Source organism: Pteropus alecto, unplaced genomic scaffold (assembly GCF_000325575.1).
Source record: "Pteropus alecto unplaced genomic scaffold, ASM32557v1 scaffold46, whole genome shotgun sequence".
Classification (NCBI taxonomy): Eukaryota; Metazoa; Chordata; class Mammalia; order Chiroptera; family Pteropodidae; genus Pteropus; species Pteropus alecto.
In genome coordinates, this window is record NW_006439231.1 from 1076249 (window position 1) to 1096099 (window position 19851).

General features: G+C 32.6%; 1 protein-coding gene across 4 annotated transcripts in view; it reads left to right on the forward strand.

Moving 5' to 3' along the window:
• The window catches only part of UBA6 (ubiquitin like modifier activating enzyme 6), a 77272-nt gene that overhangs the window by 33557 nt on the left and 23864 nt on the right, over window positions 1-19851 (forward strand). For all 4 annotated transcript variants that reach the window (XM_006916516.3, XM_025050041.1, XM_025050042.1 and 1 more), the window contains 8 exons: window positions 1512-1615; window positions 3374-3436; window positions 4189-4265; window positions 4790-4856; window positions 14116-14259; window positions 16093-16160; window positions 16643-16721; window positions 17599-17679. In XM_006916516.3, coding sequence (XP_006916578.1) covers window positions 1512-1615; window positions 3374-3436; window positions 4189-4265; window positions 4790-4856; window positions 14116-14259; window positions 16093-16160; window positions 16643-16721; window positions 17599-17679 — 683 coding nt within the window. The remainder of the gene's footprint in view (window positions 1-1511; window positions 1616-3373; window positions 3437-4188; window positions 4266-4789; window positions 4857-14115; window positions 14260-16092; window positions 16161-16642; window positions 16722-17598; window positions 17680-19851) is intronic.

Genomic DNA, 19851 nt, shown 5'->3' on the forward strand with positions numbered 1-19851 from the left:
CTATTTCAGACCTCCTCCCCTCTCCAGAGATAATAGCTAAGTTTGATGTTACTCTGCTGACCTTTTTCTCTCTACTTAATATATAAGATTTGTGGAGAGAAAGGACTTACTGTTTGTTTGTTTGTTTTTTTAAATAAGCAAATGGTTCAAAGACAATAAAGACCAAATATTTATATTGAAAACTTTTCTACCTGTCTGTGGCTCCCACTCAGTTCTCACCATTCAGTGTTCTTAGTTTATTGTATGTTCTTCCAGGCTTTCCTTACACTTTTTCACATACAGTATAGGTAGCATATTATGCATCTACCCTTTGCCTTTTCATTAAGCAAAATATCTGGATAATCTTTTCACATCAGTAATTGCAGAACATTCTTTTTCTTTTTTCCTTTAAATTTTCTTTTATGGCTGCATAGCATTTCACGTATGAATGAATCTTATCACTGTATAATTTTAATTGAGATTAAGTATCTTAAATTTTAAGGTTATTTTTTCTTTAATGTGAATCGTTTATCCCTGGAACTCTTAAAGTATTGGGCATATTTGGCTGGTGAACATAAAGTACAAGTGTTTTTTTCTAGTTTGGCATTTGACTTTGCTTATTATTGATATTTACTGTATGTATATAATATCAATTTTTTAACCCTTTCCCATTTAGAAAAAAAAGCAGCTTGCTGCCAGCATTCATTTAACGTCACACGTAGGAATGCTACGTTTTCTAGGATTTGACATTTTCAGCCATCAAACTACCAAAAACAGAATGCTATAAATAGAATGATGTCATGTTTCCAAAGGTTATCAATACACTAGAATGATGTGAAAATAATAATAAATGTGAGCTATTTCATGGCAAACTTTGGGGGTAAGGTTAGGACTGTAATCTGCGAGTTATCTTGGGGTAAACACTGCAGCCTCAAGCGCCCCCAGTGAGTATTCTCAAGGCAAATGGGGAAAGGTTAATGTTTTCTTTTTATTTTGAGTCATAATTAGAAAAGCTTTCTTCATTACAAAGTTTTAAAGAATTTTTCTTCCATACTTTCATCTTATGATATTTTCGGCATCTTTTTTGACATTTAAAACTTTTACCCATTTGGAATAGATTCCTTCCCAGATAGCATTTTCCCCCAAAGATTTATAAAATAATACTATCATTTCCTCACTGGTTTGAGGTGTCACCTTAATTGTATCCTTTGTGAGTCTGTTTCTGAATTCTTTATCTTAATTTATCGTTTGCCTATATTCAAGAGCCACACTATATTCAATATCTAATAAGCACCTCTCGTTACTTTTTTGCCCCCTCTAAGTTTTCTTGGCTATTTTTGTTTAAGTCCTTAAGTTCACATTGTAAAAATAATTTGGCTCCACACACTTTCTCCACCCCCCCCCACATCCCCAAAAAACAGATTTATACTGGGATTTTCTTAATTTCATAAATTAGAGGAAATTAATATCTTTATGATTTTAAATCTTAAATACCTGTATCAATATATAACCATTTTCTTTTTTTCTTTTAGTGCTATCACCATTTTCTTTTAGCATTGGTGATACTACAGAACTGGAACCTTATTTACATGGAGGCATAGCTGTCCAAGTTAAGACTCCTAAAACATTTTACTTTGTAAGTATTTTTTTTTTTTTTGCTTAAAAAACATTTCTTTACAGAAGAAGAATGTCAGAAGAGGAAAAAAGTAACAAAATAAGTACTGAGTTAACCAAACAATTAATATAAAGGCTGAACAGAATTTGTTTTTTTAATTTGTACCCCTTTTGAGGAAAAAGGTGTCAGTCTAATAAAATACACCAATCGCAACAAAAAAAAATCTATAGCTGGAATACCACATGCATATAATGGAGGTATATAAATTACCACAAAGGAACTATACCTTTGCGAATCATCGAAGAGCTGGTCAAAGTTCTTAAAATTACCTCCTAAGACAAAAAAATGAAACTATTATATTTTTGAAAGAGTTAGCAAGCATCGAAATACTGTATGTCTTATTGTTGAATTACTTACATTTTTAAAATAAAAGGAATATTTATTTTATTTTTATACTCATTAATATAGATTTTTAATTTTTTAAATATCAAGAAACTTATTTTGGAAATATTAAATAATTCCTATAAACTGATATTGAAAGGAAAATGTAAGTATTTAAATAGAGTAGAGAGGCTACTTTTATTAGGGAACTATGGAGTCTCTTGCTACTTAAATCATTAGGCCACTTCTTCATATAATCTCTTTTTTATTGCAAGTGTTCAAGGTTTTAACTTAAGTGTCTTTTCCGGAACCATTATTAGCTGAAGTGCTTTACAAGAGTTTTTGTACAAACCAAAATTAGAACAAAAGAACAGATTACAGTAACTACAGCTAGTCGGATTTGCCCCTGCAATACTTCCTCTTGCCACTGTCCCCAATTTTTAATTAGTTTATTCTTCAAGTAAATTTCAGATTGAGTGGGTGTTTGGAGGTTTTTGTTTCTTAAGGGTTTTGTTTGTTTGATTGGTTGGTTGGTTTTTTTGGCCTTAGTATGTTCTTTGCTCGGCACAGAAAGTTTTAGCTTTGAGTATTCAAGTCTAGTCAGGCATAACAACTCTTAATAACTTGATATCAGAAAAATATATTAATGATGCAGGACAGAGTGAATGCTCCCAAGTAGGGACTCGAGTCTTTCTCCGAGAGAGGATCCTTGGCATCAAGCAGGTAAGAATTCACAAACAAGCCAGAATGAAAGACAAAGGAAAGTTTATTAGAGAGGAATAATGCTCCATAGACAGAGTTGTGGTCTCCTCTCAAAGTTACAGAATGAGACCTCAAGCGTCCAAAGAAGCTGGGTTTTTAGTTTCTATGAAAAATTACTGATTATAGGGAGTAAAGAATATACAGTTTAAAGTCTTTATTTTCCTGTTTTTCTTTTGTATGGGTAAGCATTAAAGGTATGAGTTAATAGTTGTTAGTAATCTATATAGGGATCTTCCTTTGTTCTGTAGGTTTCTAATGGTTTGATCAGCCAGGTGCCATGTCTAACAGCACATAGCAGGCGCCGAATTCCAAGTTCTCATCCCTACAGCAGTAGCTTTTCATTTAAAACAAAAGATTTTTTTATCAAGTATATAGATGTTTTTACCAATTCTTCCCAAATTTATTATTTGGATCAGATTGTCTAATTGCATTTGACATTTAAAAAAATAAAGTATAATATAGTAGTAAGGGATAATAGGGAAAATGGTAGCTGTTTCATAATTCAGTTAAAACTTATTTGCTCAGTCTTATTTATTACAGACCATTGGAAAAGATCATCGCTTTTAGTGCTCTGTATATTTTGTCAGGTAATCACTTATTTGCACTGGAGTAATTATTTTGTTTGGTTTCTATTAGGAATCATTGAAGAAGCAGATAAAACACCCAAAGTGCCTTATTGTGGATTTTAGTAAACCTGAGGTAAACAAACACTTATAGATTTAAGAGAGGCAGCAGAGTGGGGGATGGGGATTGATAAGAGATTATAAAATTAAAATGGAATAACCATGTATACACGTGTCAGATTTTCTTAATAAAGATTATATTCACATATGTAAAGTTGACTCCCAAGGATTAAAAATGGGAATTTATATCATGGGAAAATGTTAGAATAATAGGAAAAAGTTTTGCTATTATAATGATATGCCAGCTTTGATAGTTAAGACAATTTCAATAATTTATGCAAAGGTGATCTTATTAAAAGATTTTTCTGAACTTTGTAGAGTTTTACATAATAACTTTTTCCCAAAAAACCTTGGAAACATTCTATTTTTTAATCACTGGATATAATTTTTTAGCAGAGAATGTATTTGTGATAAGGAAAGAGTTATGTTAAGTTTGCAAATTTGTAAGTATTGATAAGGAAAAAATTAGGTGATCTTTTACAAATGTTTTATTGCTGTTGTTTAGTTCATTTTACTCTAAATTTCATATAGATAACCTAGTAAAAACTAGTCATGCCACCCGGAATCGAGACTTACATATATTTCTAAATATTGCTTTATTGCCTTGAAGTCAAGTCAGTCAAATCATTTAACTTATTTAAGACTCAGTTTCCTCCTCTGTTAAATAGAGATAATTAATTTATTGTAAGGATTAAATTAAATGTTTTTAAAGCATTAGCATAGTGCCTGGCATGTATTACATTGGCTAATTTTCAATGTTTTCCATAGGCACCTTTAGAGATACACACAGCTATGCTTGCTTTGGACCAGTTTCAGGAAAACTATAGTCGCAAGCCAAATATTGGGTAATGTTCTTTGTTCGAGATAATTTTTTTCCTTATTATAAAAACAATATTTCAGAAATTGTAGATTAAAAAATTTAAAAAGTAAGCAACATTGGCGAACACATAGTATATAAACATTTGTTATGTTTAGTCTTTTTTTCTATTAGGAGTAGAGAGATTAATTTATAAAATTGGAATTATATTAAATAAAAATTTTCCCATTTTTGAAGTCTTCAAAAGCTATAACTTCTTAAATAAAAAACCTGAGAATTATTTAATTATGAATATACTGTGTAATTTTTCACCTTCTGGCCTAGTAAGTCATAAGTACTGTTGTAAAAGGTTTTTGCCTTATATATTTAAAACTGAATCTGATTTTGAAGTAACATATTATAAGCCACTTCCCTTCAAATCATTGAAGCACTTTGTGCTACCTGTTGGCAAAATTCCACATTTTTGTTTTTTAAACTTTAGAATTGAAAATGGCCTACTGTTTATAGCAGTTGAGAAAATTGAAATTGAGGTGTTTTTGTTTTGAATCCTAGATGCCAAAATGATTCAGAAGAACTGTTGAAACTAGCAACATCTATAAGTGAAACCTTGGAAGAGAAGGTAAATATTCAGAGTTACAGCCCTCAAAAAATGTGTAACATATAAATATACTATAAATTAATATTCTCTTATCCTTCAAATCCCAGCTTTTCTATTTATTGACTCTTGACAGTAGGCAATTTACTTGACTTCATTCTCTTTAATTTATAACTCTATAAAATGCGGTTAACCTACCGCATAGGGATGTTGTGAACATTAAATGATTTAATTTTGTAAAGTGTATAGAACAGTATGTAGCTTATAGTAATTACAATTTGCTGCTGTTGTATTTTTAGTATTAGTATTATATTATCTTCTGATTTACTTGGTTTGTTAACCCACTAAAACTCAGTATAGAAAGTTGTCAGCTTTCCTAAATCATTTCTTTTTTAAATTATATATTCATATCTCTTAATTGCATTTTGCATATCATGTGTGGACATATTACCTAGAAAATAGTTTTTCCATGTTATGGTGCCAGTGCTGGCTGGCCAGTAGTTTTATTTATTTTATTTTATTTTTAAATTTATTTGATTTTATTATCGGGGTAACATTGATCAACAAAGTCCAATAAGTTTCAAGTGTACAATTCAACAGTAAGTCATATATTATATGCATTGTGTTCACCACTCATAGTTAGATTTCTTTGTCACCAAATATTTGAAAGACCTATCTTTTTAAACCCACCAGAAACTACTCACTTTTTTCTTTTATTTTTGAAATTCTTGCCTATTACAATCCTTAATACTCACCCCTTTTCCCCCATCTACCTCTCTCCTCCCCTCCTTCCCTCTGGTAACCACTAGTCCACTCTCCATGTCTTTGAGTCTCTGTTTGTTATATTTGTTGGTTGCTTTTAGATTTATATCCCATATAAGTGATATCATGTGATTTTCAACTTTTTCTGTCTGGCTTGTTGCGCTTCACATGATTATTTCAAGATCCATCCACGCTGTCACAAATGGTAGCATTTCATTTCTTCTTATAGCTGAGTAATATTCCATTGTACATATGTATCGTATCTTCTTTATCCAGTCATCTATTGTAGGACGCTACAGTTGCTTCCATGTCATGGCCACTGTAAATAATGGTGTTGTAAACATTGGTGTGCATATATCTTTTTGGGTAAATGTTCTCAAGTTTTTTGATAATTAACCCAGTAGAGCAGGGGTCCCAAAGCCTTGATTTCATGGACCGATACTGGTCCATGGCCTGTTAGGAACCAGGTGGCACAGCAGGAGGTGAGCAATGAGCAAGCAAGCTGTGTTTGCAGCCGATCCCCAGCACTGGTGTCACAGCCTCAGTTCCACCTCAGATCATCAGGCATTAGATTCTCATAGGAGCATAGGTCCCAAGTGACAAAAAGGTTGGGAACCAGTACAGTAGAGGGATTGCTGGATCATATGGTACATCAATTCTTAGTTTTTTGAGAAATCTTCGTAACTGTTTTCCATAGTGGTTGTACCAATTCTCAGTCCCACCAGCAGAGTATAAGGGTTCCCTTTTCTCCAAGTCCTCTCCAACACTTGTTATTACTTGTCCTATTGATAATAGCCATTCTAACGGGTGTGAGTGAGATGGTATCTCATTGAGGTATTGGTCTGTAGTTTTTTGATGTTTTGATATCAGGGTGATATCAGGCCTTGTAAAATGAATTAGAAAATATTGCCTCTTCGATTTTTTGCAAGAGTTTGAGAAGAATAGGTATTAAATCTTCTTTGAATGGTAGAATTCACTGGTGAAGCCATCTGGTCCTGGACTTTTACTTTTTGGTAGGTTTTTAATGATTGTTTCAGTTTCCGTACTGCTGATCAGTCTCGTTTTTTCTATCGTGTTCTTGTTCTCAGTTTCAGTTAATTCTGCTCTGTTTTTCATTATTTCTTTCCTTCTGCTGATTTTAGGCTTCTTTTGATCTTCTTTTTCTAGTTTTTTAAGATGAAGTGTTAGCTTATTTATTTGGGCCTGTAATGATATGAACTTTCCTCTTAGTACAGCTTTTGCCATGTCTCAAAAGTTTTGATATATTGTACTATCATTCTCATTAGTTTCTGTGTATCTCTTTATCTCTCTTACTTTTTCCTCTGTCCCAGTTGTTCTTCAGTAATAAGTTGTTTAATTTCCATGTATTTGTGGTTCTTCCCTCTTTCTTTTTACAGTTGATCTCCAGCTTTAAAGCATTATGATCAGAAATATGGTTGGTATGATTTCAACCCTCTTATATTTGTTGAGGCTATCTCTGTGTCCCAGTATGTGGTCAGTCCTTGAGAATATTCCATGTGCACTAGAGAAGAATGTATAAGCAGCTGTTTTGGGATAAAAGGCTTTGCAAATGTCGATTATGTCCAGTTGATCTAATGTGTAATTTAAGGATATTATTTCCTTATTGATTTTCTGCTTAGATATTTTGTCCTTATCCAACAATAGGTTATATAGGTCCCCTACTATGATAGTGTTTTGGTCAGTTTATCCCTTTAGTTCTGTTAGTAATTGCTTTATATATTTTGGGGCTCCCTGATTGGGAACATAGATATTAAGTGTTAACATCTTCTTGGTGTATGATTCCCTTTGTCATTATGAAGTGTTCCTCAGTATTTCTCTTTACCTTTTTTATCTCAAAGTCAATTTCATCCAATATCAGTACCGCTACTGCTTTTCTCTGAATGTCATTTGCTTGTATCGTTTTCCACAATTTCACTTTGAGTCTGTATTTGTCTTTGAAACTAAGATGTGTCTCCTGAAGGCAGCATATGGTTGGGTTTTGTTTTTTGATCCATTCTGCAACTCTGTGCCTTTTTATTGGTGAGTTCAGTCCATTTACATTTAGGATGATTATTGAAATATGTGGTTTTCTTATAACCATTTTATCTTTTGTTTTCTAGTACCTTAGAATTTCCATTGTTTCCTTGTCCTTGCATTTCTGTTATTTCAATTTGGTGGGGTTTTGTGGATTTTCCCTCTGTTCCTTCTTGTTTTACATTATGTATCTCAGTTCTAGATCTTTGGTGTGTGGTTACCATTAAAATTATATAAAGGATAATTATACAGTATACAGTAGTCTATTTTCTTCTACATGAGTCTTATCTCCATTCCCCATGGCAAATTTAGATCTTTGATTCCTCCCCTTTTCTGTTATTGTTATCTCAAATTGTCCCTATATATGCTGAATGTTCATTACTATCTTGCAATAGCAATTCTCTTCTTACTGTTTAAGCTTATAATATCCTGTTCTTAGTAAGGGTTGCACTTCTCTGCTTCTGTCTGCCTTTTAGACGCTTGACTCATAGTTACGCATTCTTTTTATCATTTTGTTTCAGGTAAGCTGACCCCTTTTAGTATTTTCTGTAATGCAGGCCTCATAGTGGAGAATTCCTTCAGTTTTTGTATGTCTGAAAAGGTCTTTATTTCTCCTTCATATCTAAAGGAGAGCTTTGCTGGATACATTATTCTTGACTGGAAATTCCTTTCACTTAATAGTTTGAATATTTGATTCCATTCCTTCTTTACTCGTAAGGTTTGTGCTGAGAAGTCCAAAGATAGTCTAAAGGGTTTTCCATTATAGGTTACTGTCTTCTTTCCCTGAATGCCTTGAGAATTCTTTCTTTGTTATTAATTTTTGACAATTTTAATATACCGTGTCTTGAAGACAGCCTTTTTGGGTTGAGGTATATGGGTGTTCTGTTAGCTTCTTGGATTTGAAGCTCCAGCTCATTTCTTAGATTTGGGAAATTCTTGTCAACTCTTTATCTGAATATGCTCTCTGATTTCTTCTCCCTCTCTTCTCCTTCTGGAATACACATTATTCTTATGTTGCTTTTCCTGATGTCGTCAGCTAGTTCTTATATTTCTCTTTCATTATTTTTCACTTTTCGATTTCTCTCTTCTTCCTTCTGATTTATTTCTAGATTTCTGTCTTCGATATCACTGATTCTTTCCTCCAACTGGTCAGCTATATTTCGTCAGCTTGCTATTTTATTTTTCATCAATTTTAGTGTGTTCTTCATCTCCAGAAGTTCTGTTTGTGTCTTTTTTTAGGATTTTAGCCTCCTTGTTAATAAACTTATTTTTCTGGTCTGTTTTTTTCTAAGTTCTTAGAATTATTGATTTGAATTATTCTGCATCTCACTGAGTTTTTTCAGAAATGAAGTCCTGAATTCTCTTATTTAAGTCACATATTTCTATGTCTTTAAGCTTATTTTCTGGAGATTTTTCTTTTTCTTTCTGGGCAGCCTTGTCACTCTGGCTGTTCATGGTGTTTGATGGACTATTTCCCCGCCTGGACATTAATGTGATTGTGTGCTGCTTTTTTCAGAAATAAGATTTATTATATTGAGGTCTCTCTTTAGCCTGTTGATAAGAAGGCGTTTTTCTTTTGATTTCCAGTAGGTGGCGTCCAAGCCTCTTGGATCCCTGCTTTGAGACTTAATAATGTTTTTTTCTTGTAGCTATTCAGTCACAGTCTCTACCCTCAGTCTCAGTCAGTGTTAGCAGTAATTTTGATAGTGTTTGCTCAATTCCCTTGGGGCTCCGCAGTACTAGTTCTAGAAAGATGTGGTGGGTTGGAGGGAGAGTGGGATCTGGGTTGGTGGGTAGAGGTTGCTGCTAGTCTCAGTGTCTCAGCCTCCTGTTTTGCAACTGCAGCTGTTGCTCCTCCGCACTTAGTTCCCACTCTCCTTTCTGTCCTCATCCCTGGGCTCCGCTGGGTGGTACTTGCTGATCCTTCCGGCAGGGCTGTTTGAGGAACCCACCACAATCACTCCCCTTCCCCTCCTTTTGCTTGATGCTCCCGCTGTGTGAGGCAGCTTCTTTGACCTCCCATTCTACCACCAGACTACTGCAGTTCCAACCTCTGAAAGTTCTTATGAGCAGATCACTCATTCAGACATGCTTGTGTACAGGTTGGGTGTTATTTGTTGAGCTTTAGATGTTCAGTTCGTTATTCCAAGGGGAGAGATCTGGGGAGATCCCTCACTCCACCATGTTTCTGATGTCACTCCAGCAGTTTCATTTTAGCGATAGAAACATAGCAGTTTGTGCAGTTATTTGAAAATTGTATTGTTTTTGTCCTTATTTTATAAAAGTGAAGGAGAAGTGAAAGTCTTAACATTACTAGTAACAATAATATGAGCTCATATTTCATGAAATAAAAACGAAGAAAATAAGTGTACTGAAAACAATTACTAGTTATAAGCGAAAGACCTCTTATTGTATATTTAGTGGTTAGAAAAATGTATGAGAGGTCAAGAATCATATGATATCACCCATGTGGGTTATAAAACAAAAAGCAACAAATGAATAAACAAACGCTTAAACACAAAAACAGACTCATAGATAGACAGCAGAATGATGGTTACCAGAAGGTACGGGATTGGCGGAAAAGAGAGTAATGGGGGTCAAATACAAGGTGACGGAAGGAGACTAGACTTTGGGTGGGGAGCATACAATGTAGTATTCAGATGTCGTATTATAAAGTTGTATACCTGAAATTTACATGTTGTTAACCGATGTCCTCCAATACATTTAATTTAAAAATACATTAAAAATAGCCAAAAAACTATAAAGTTTAAAAAAAAGTGTGGAAAGCTAGAAATAGATTGTTGAAATCTTTGCTTAAAAGGAAGGATCTTATTAGGGATTTATCAGATATATTGAGATAACTTAAATTTCATCCTTTTTAGATGTAGAGTTATACAAAATTCTTTATACAATTAATTCAACTGTACATAATGAATTCAAAATGTCTAGTCATGTATCTACCACCACAATCAAGATATAAAACATTTCCATAATGCCAAAAGTTCCTTCCTCTTTATAATAATCATCTCCATCTACCGTAACCAAGCCATGGCACTCTATAGTTTTGCCTTTTCCAGAATATCATATAAACTAAATCATGCAATATGTAGCTTTTTAAGTCTGGCTTTTTTATTGAATAAAATAAATTTGAGTTTCATCCATGTTGTTACATGTTCATTCCATTTTATTGCTGAGTAGTATTTCATTGTGTAGATATACCATGGTTTGTTTGTTCCTGTATCATTGGTAGGCACTTGGGTTGTTTTCAGTTTGGGCAGTTATGAATAAAGCTGCTGTAATTATATGCATACAGATTTTGGTGTGGATATACATTTTTATTTCTCATGTGTAGACACCTAATAGTGTATTACAGAGTCATGTGATAGATATATGTTTAATTTATAAGAAACTACCAAATTGTTTTACAGAGAAACTATTTTGCATTTCCACCAGAAATATATGTTTGAGTTGTTCTGCATTGTTTTCATAACTATACTATCTGTTTGATTTTAGCCATTTTAAAATGTGTGCTTTTTTTTTCCATTTTATTAATGGCTATGAATTTGAGTATCTTTTCATATGCTTATTTGTCATTCATATCTCTTCTTTGAGAAACTTTAAATCTTTTCCTATTTTTTAATTAGATTGTTTTCCTTCTATTGAGATAGTTCTTTATTTATTCTGGGTATCAGTCCTTTATCAGATACATGTTTTACAAATATTCTCTTTCAGCCTGTGGGTTCTCTTTTCATTTTATTATAGTGTTTTTTGAAAAGCAGAAGTTTAAAATTTTAACAAAGTTAAATTTATCAATTTTTCTTTCTGTGGTTTGTGGGTGGTTCTTTGTATTATTTTGTTTTTGCTAAGTGGTTTGTGTTTTTTTAACCTAAGGTCACATAGGTTAACCTAAGCTTTTCTCCTATGTTTTCTTCTAAAAGTTTTATAGCTTAGTGAATTCCTTTTTGTATGCCATGCAAAATATAGATTAGGTGTACATGACTATATATTTTGAATTCATTATGTACAATTTTGTACTTTCGTGAGTTCATTTTTTTGTACCTTGCAAAGTATAAATCAAGGTTAATTTTGTGTGTGTATATGAATATCCAGTAATCTACCAATAGTTGAAAAGACAGTTCCTCTCTCATTCTTTTTTTTTTTTGGGGGTGTCTTTGTCAACAATTTATTGACCCTATATATATGTGTAGGGTGATTTCTGAACTCACGATTGTCTTCCATTGGTTTTTATTCTTTTGCTAGTATCATCCTATTTTGATTACTCTAGCTTTATAGTTAGTCTTGAAATCAGTTTTGACAAGAGCTCAGAATTACAATATTCCGAGTTCTTCCATGTTTTGAATTTTTTCCGTAGCCTTCATACTTGAAGCTGGGATGGATATAAAATTCTAGGCTCTTACTTTCTTCAATGATCTCTTACTTTGTATCTTATTGTTGAGAAATATGCCAGCTTAATTTTCTTACTCTTATAAGCAGTCTGGTCTTTTTGCCTTGAAGCCCTATATATTTTTTCTGCTGTATATTTTTTCATTTGTAATCTAATAGTTTTACAAAGTTATGTCTCAGGGTTGATAGTCAGTTTTCCCAGGTACACCATGAGCCCACTTTGATACATAGATTCAGATTTTCTTCTATTTATTTATTCCCTTCTTTGGAAGAGGGGGAGAGGAATTCTTAGATATTAAATTTCTAATTCAAGGTGGAGTTTTTTGTATTTGTTTTTCCACATTGCCATGTATTTGTTAAGGATATACAATTCACTCAAATTTCCTTTGCCTTATGATTAGTTTGCGGGAGAAATTTTCAATAGCTGAAATGTTTTGCTTCTAATTTTCTGTTTTCCTTCTTACATTGGTTTTGTATGTTAAACCAATTTTTCTGCTTTATTTTTTGGACAGGGCAAGGGTTTGGGGTGCTTTTTAGATTTCTACTTCTAGAATGCCTCTTTGGATACTAAAAAGGATTTTCTTTAATGGGTAATTTTGGGTTTTTTGGCGGGGAGGATATATGTGTTGGGGTGTCTTGTGGATCTCTGATTTCTGCCAAACCCTTAACTTTCCTCACTTGCTTCCTTTAGCCTTCTCTGCCAAACAATGTTTCCCCTTTCTATTTATATCATTCTCTCCTAGAGAAGTTCTTTCACCATAGCCATTCCTGGGATCTGCCATATTTCATACACGTTCAGTAATTTTTCACTTCGTGTGAGACCTTTTGTTTCTCGAGATGATTTTGACTGTGGTTTGTTGCCATTAAGCCTTTCTTTTGTCATACACTTCCTGCTCTATGCAGGTTTACAGCAATATGAAGTCCAGAAATAGTTCTGTTGAAGTTTGGTATTTATTTTTCTATTTACAGGTAATTTTAAGTTCATAATATTCTCAGCTTCCTAGTAATACTGAAAACCTGCCACTGGTTTATTTTTCTTCTGGGTATGTGTCCTCTCAAGATTATGTGGGGAAGTTCAGATTTAGGCCATTGTCATTGTCCTGGGGCTTCTGTTAACATTCTCATTGTTTTTAATATTATCATTACCACCAATATCTGCATTTGAAAGGGTACAGCTTAAATGAAATCATAATCTGAATTGAGTTTAGTGCTAAATAGTTGAAAAATGAGATATAGAAAATTGAAATGGAGTGAGTGGAATAGTGAGTAGATAGTAAACTCTTTTTGTATCACTGATGTCTTTGAGAATGTAATAAAAGCCTTTCCTCTTCTCCCCCTAAATGCACAAGTACTGTTATTTTACATAAGATATCAAAAGATTAATTGAACCCTACTTGACTCTTAAGGTGAAGATGAAGGTTACTAATGTTGAAAGAACAGGAAGAGAAAGAGAAGACAGATCTTATGAAGAGATCTCTGTCACAAATAAGAAAATGTTCTAAAACAATAGCTCTAAAATCAGTTCTTCGATATTTCCTTAAAAATACTAATAAACTTTATTTTAAGAAACATTTCAGTTTTTATGTGTCATAAGAACTTTGTGGTGATTAGCTCTTACATTAGATTAGTAAGTGAAAGTGCTATTATGTGCTTAATTTTTTTTCTAAACTTCCTTTTTTAACTATATTGCTTCATTACTTTTCACATTTTTACTTTTTATTTACCACTTTGAGCACAGTTTGTTTCCATTTATCTAGGTTCAAGATTTTTCCAGTTTTCATCAATTTTTTTTTTATTCTTGTAAATATTGACATTTATCACAACTGTTTTTAACAAAAATTATAAAGTGGTGCCTTAGTGTAACATAAACAGTCAAAAAGTAAAAACGATAGGTTCTGGTAAAAACATATTGCTTAGGGTCTTTTATTGTGAGATTGGAGCTTTTTTAGGACTTAAAAAATATTTAGTAGGGTAATTGAGTAACTTTTTTGAATTAAACTATAATTCTCACATTAAAGCATTGAAATTTTGAGTATTCTAAGTAAATATCGTTAATGTTATTGTCTCCTGGCTTACATTTCAGCCTGAAGTCAATGCTGACATTGTGCATTGGCTCTCTTGGACTGCTCAAGGCTTTTTACCCCCACTCGCTGCAGCAGTAGGAGGTGTCGCCAGCCAAGAAGTATTGAAAGCTGTGACAGAAAAGTTTTCACCTTTGTGCCAGTGGGTTAGTTCTGTATTTTAATATGTTTTATACTTAAGGTTGAATTATCCCCTCATACCATAAATGTCAGTTATGAATTGTAATATCAATATAAAAGCAACCTTAAAATATTTTTTTGAGGTATGAGAGAGATGTGATATGCCACCAAATCTTAATTCTGTAATTGAAACTGATATGTTGAGGCTATTGGACTGTAACCCAAAGTTTGATTCTAGGATGTATCATTCTAGGATGTTTCCTTCATTCGTGAGTGTAAGGGAATGGATTTTTTTTTTCCTTATACTTAGTCTCCTATATTGTTAGTTTAGCATTTATTACCTCTCAGGACTCTTGAACTTGTTCCATGGAATCTTTGGCATCATGAATATTCAGAGCCCCTTCCTAGGTATAAACTTCCGAAGGTAGAAAGCATGGAAATAGTAGATTTGAGAACCAAATTGAGCAAAAACATCACAAGATGGAATAAAAACCCTCATTTCTGATACCAGATGGAATAATTGGCAAAGGATATCCAAAGATACTCTCAGGCCTTTTCTTTTTTTGAACTTTAAACTTTGTAATGTAACGTTTACCTTTTTGTGTGTTTTAAGATGTACTGACATAATGCTATTTTGCTGCTGAGTATTTCGGTTTATTTTAACACAGAGTACAAATTCATCTTGAAAAGTGTGAATTAGATACAGCTGTTAACAGCATGGGAAATAACAAATTATGTCATTAATATAGATTCTCTATTAAATAATAAATAATAACCATTTGGTCATGTTCAAGAAGCTTAAATGAAAATGGGAGACATAGTTCTTTTTCTCATTAACTTAAACTAATTCTGTTTGGTATTTTTAAAAATGCTGAAATTATGGCTTCCTAGATCATTTCCTATGTAGTATATGTAATTAAAGTGACATGTAATATATCCAAGCTGGAAAATTAATATGGACTAGGTACTCTTATCAAAGAGTAACCAAATTACTGTGGGAGTGCAAAAAACAAAAAGTAATTTTTCCCACCTTCTAAGTTGTTCTAGCTGGTCAAATAGATTAACAGGAGAAAATGTCCAAAATTTATTATGAAAGTACATATGGCGGTGCCGTAAGAATATGAGACCCTGAGGAAACATTGGACAGTTGAGACTTGTATGCCATCTGGACAAAGGAGAGAGACACATGGGTCTGGGATTTCTAAGAAAAAGCAGGCAGTTTACAGATAGATGATAAAGTGAATATGTGGTAAACAGATTCTTGCTAGGCCACCCAGAAACAATTGGACACAGAGGGAAGTTCAACAAACAGGCTTTGCTGTATTTCTTCCTATCTGCATCATTTAGTTTATATTATAATGCTTAAGGTCATGATCCCTTCCTTTAAGCATGTTTTCATATCTGAATCCTCCAAGGAGGTAAGGGGAAAGGATCAAAGGTTCTTCCTGAGTCTTGCTTAAAATCAATATCTCAAAAGACAGAATTTGGTTCCCTTCATTATATATTCAAGTGTAGCTAAAATTGAATGGGACTTACAGAGTTTTTATGTAGTTATAAAAAATAGATTTGGAGGTGAAATTTCCTTTTGTTTGTTAAGAGTATGTCATCTTTAAGATGGGTAAGTGACATGAATAAAATTATATCTTATAACAAATCTTTAAGGTTTAACAATTGTTTTAACGAAAGAATACAGGAATGTATATTGTGTAAAAAATAGGTGTGTTTTTTTTAATCTGTTATTTTACTCTGAAATGGTATTTTTATCATTTTTTTAAATTATTAAATAACTGCAAATAGAACTCGTTTTTCTAACAATTTAAGTTTCATACATAAGTTATGTTTTTATCTTCTACTTTAAGTTATACATTGAAGCAGCGGATATTGTCGAATCCTTAGGCAAACCTGAACGTGAAGAATTTCTCCCACGGTAATACTGAAATTTCTATTACATTTTTCTTATTTGTGTGTTTATAAGAAGCAACTGGATTAAAATTTTTTGTTTAATCATGCATTTGTTTTAAATGTCTTTTCTCCTAACTCATTTACTTCTTATTTCTTCTCTAGAGGTTACATGTCATAATGCCATGCCTTTTTGCCACTTTATAAATAATCAATATAAAGTTTAAATTGTACATTTTCATGAGAATATTTATCATTCAAAATACCATTCTGATGTTAAATGAAAATAGTTGCTATCTTCCACTTTTATATCTGTGTTTTACCTTTTTGAGCCACAAATAAATCTCTTTGAGAATCTGATAAAAGCTTATGGATTAATTCTTCCCAAAATATACACCACCCAAAGTTCTGCCTTCAATTTAAAAAACATTAAATTTGTGTAAATAATGAAACTAATCTTAATAATCTTTATAATGCCTCTGTTTTCATGGTACGTGTTATTTTCTTCAGTGGAGATAGATATGATGCCTTACGAGCCTGCATTGGAGACACCTTGTGTCAGAAGCTACAAAATTTGAATATCTTCTTAGTAAGTGTGAATAATGATGAGAATAAATAGAACATTCAAACTGTTGTTGTGTATAATGAATTTATTAAAGCAAATTTGAGTCTAAGTGAGTACAGTTCCTAACATAGTAGACATTTAGTAGATGTGTAAAACAGGAGTTTGCAAACTTTGGCCTACAGACCAAATCCATTTTGGTGCTAGTTTTTGTAAAGTTTTTTTGGAACACAACCAAGCCCATTCATTTATGTACTGTCAATGGCTTCTTTTATGCTTGCTATATAAGTGGATCGAGTGGTTCTTTTATGCTATAAAAGTGGATTAAGTGGTTGTGACAAAGACCATATGGCCTGCAAAACTGAAAATATTAACTGGTCTTTTACAGAAAAAGTTTGCCAACTCCTGATCTAAAGAATTAATACATTTAATATGGTAGTTTTGAACATTAAAACATTAAAAGATTTTCTAGCAATACATTAGAAATTGGTAGGTTTTTTTAACTGTTATTTTTTTCTCATCAAATAAAGGAATATGTAGGTGGAATCTGTCTTTCTTAAATATTCAAGGAATCTTTGTCATTAAAATGTTGCACTGATGTTTTGTGCTGTTTCTAAAAAAATGAACTCAGTGCTTGGCTTTTGTTTGGAATTTTAAAATGTCTTCTGTTTGAAGGAAATATAAATATTGAGCTTTTTAAAATTTGGTTTATACGTTCTTTAACTGAGACACTTAAAATGTCATCATAAACCAGTTAAATAAATAAATTGCAAATGTTCAAAGTATTTTAAAAAGTATATATTTACAATTGTAACATAGCATTTAACAAAAATTGAGATGAAATTGCTGTAAATAAGTAGAAGTTCTGATTTTATTTAATCTGATATATTTTTCTCCCCCATAGGTAGGATGTGGAGCCATAGGCTGTGAAATGTTAAAAAATTTTGCTTTACTTGGTGTTGCCACAAGCAAAGAGAAGGGAGTGGTAAGATATGAATCTTTTAAAGTTAAAAGTTTGAATTTCCTCTGCTTTCCATTTTTGAACTATATTTTACTGCATAGATTTGAAATACTGCTTTCGAGGATAGATCATTAAGCTAGAAATTGGAAGATTCTGATTCTATTCTGACCACTTCTTTTTTTTACCAGCTGATTCAAACATGTTTATTGAGCTAATCACCTTATGGCAAATTACTTCTCTGCTCCTAAATTTCTTTCTCTGATACTGCAAAACCGCTGTCTTTACTACCAACCTCATACTATTGTTAAGATTAAATGTGAAAGGGCTTTGCAAACTATAAAACACATTAATAGTGTTATTTGTTAGATACTACGTATTAACTTAAATCTTTAAGATGGGAGAAGCTACCATTAGAAAGTTGAAGAATACTCAGATAAGCAGAACATGGGATTAGGGAGGAGGGAGATAGATGGGGTAAAAGGGGTCAAATATATGGTGACAGAAAGAAATCTAACTATGGGAGAGGATCACACAATGCAATATACATATATGCTTTACTGTTAAATCGTACACCCAAAACTTACTGGATTTTGTTCACCAATGTCACCAAAATAAATTGATCAAAAATAAATAAATAAAAAGAATACTCAGATTAAAAAAAGGAATAATATAAACTTGGGTGTACAATTTACATTCTTAAGACTATAAATCTGAGTTAATTGGGAGGCCATGTCACATATTTAAATAAAAATATATTTAAGATGTAAACTAGCTGTAAGACCCAAAACCATCAAAGTTCTAGGAAAAAAACAAACTTAGGCTGGAAACTCAGATATTGCTCTTCGTAATTTCTTTTGTGATATATCTCCTGGGACAAGAGAAACGAAAGAAAAAAACAAATGGGACTACATCAAACTAAAAAGGTTTTGCACAGCAAAGCAAATGATTAACAAAACAAAAAGACAGTCTACTGAATGGAGAAGATATTTGCCTATGATACATCAGATAAGGGGTTAAAATTTATAAAGAGCTCATAAAACTCAACAACAACAAAACAATCCAACTAAAACATGGGCAGAAGACCTGAATAGATATTTCTCCAAAGAGGAAATACAATATACATATGAAAAGATGCTCAAGGTCACTAATCATTAGAGAAATGCAAATTAAAACCACAATTAGGTATCACTTCACACCTGTCAGAGTGGCTATCATCAGTAAATCAAAAACAAATGTTGGTGAGGATGTGGAGAAAAGAGAACTCTCATATACTATTAGTGGGATTGCAAAATGGTATAGCCATTATGGAAAACAGTCTGGAGGTTCCTCAAGAAATTAAAAATGGAACTACCTTTTGACCTAGGAATTGCACTTCTGGGTATTTATCCAAAGTAAACCAAAACACTAATTCGTAAAGGTCTGTGCACCTCTATGTTCATGGCAGCCTTACTCACAATAGCCAATATATGGAAGCAACCTAAATGCCCATCAGCAGACGATTGGTTAAAGAAGTTACGGATATATATACAATGAAATATTAGCCATAAAAAATGAAATCCTGTCATTTTCAGCGACATAGATGGACCTAGAGGTTATTATGCTTAGTCAAATAAGTCAAAGAAAGATAAATACCATATGATTTCACTTATCTAAAGAACAAAAGGAACAAACTAAATGTAATAAATTCACAGATACAGAGGACAGTCTGGTAACTGCTAGAGGGGAGGTACAATCTGGTAACTGCCAGAGGGGAGAGAGTTTCAGAGATTGAGAGAAAAAGGTGAAAGGATAAAGCACAGATTAGTAATTACAAAATAGCCATGGAGATGGTAGAGTACAACATAGGGAATATACTCAATAGTGTTGTAATGACTGTATGTAGAGCCAGTTGGGTGATAGAGTAATTGGAAGATCACTTCGTAAACTATATAAATGTCTAACGAACATACTGTATACTTGAAACAAATAATAATAACAATAATATGTTAATAACTGTATAGTGACAGGTGCGTACTAGACTAGTCTGGGGAATCACTTCATAAGTTATATAAATGTCTAGCCACTGCTCTCCATACCAGAAAACAATATAAAATAATATTGAATGTCAGCTGTAACTGAAAAATCAAAAAAGGTGGCAGAGAAAGAGTGAAAGGAAATAAGAGGTTCAAACTTGCAGGTATAAAACAAATAAGTCAT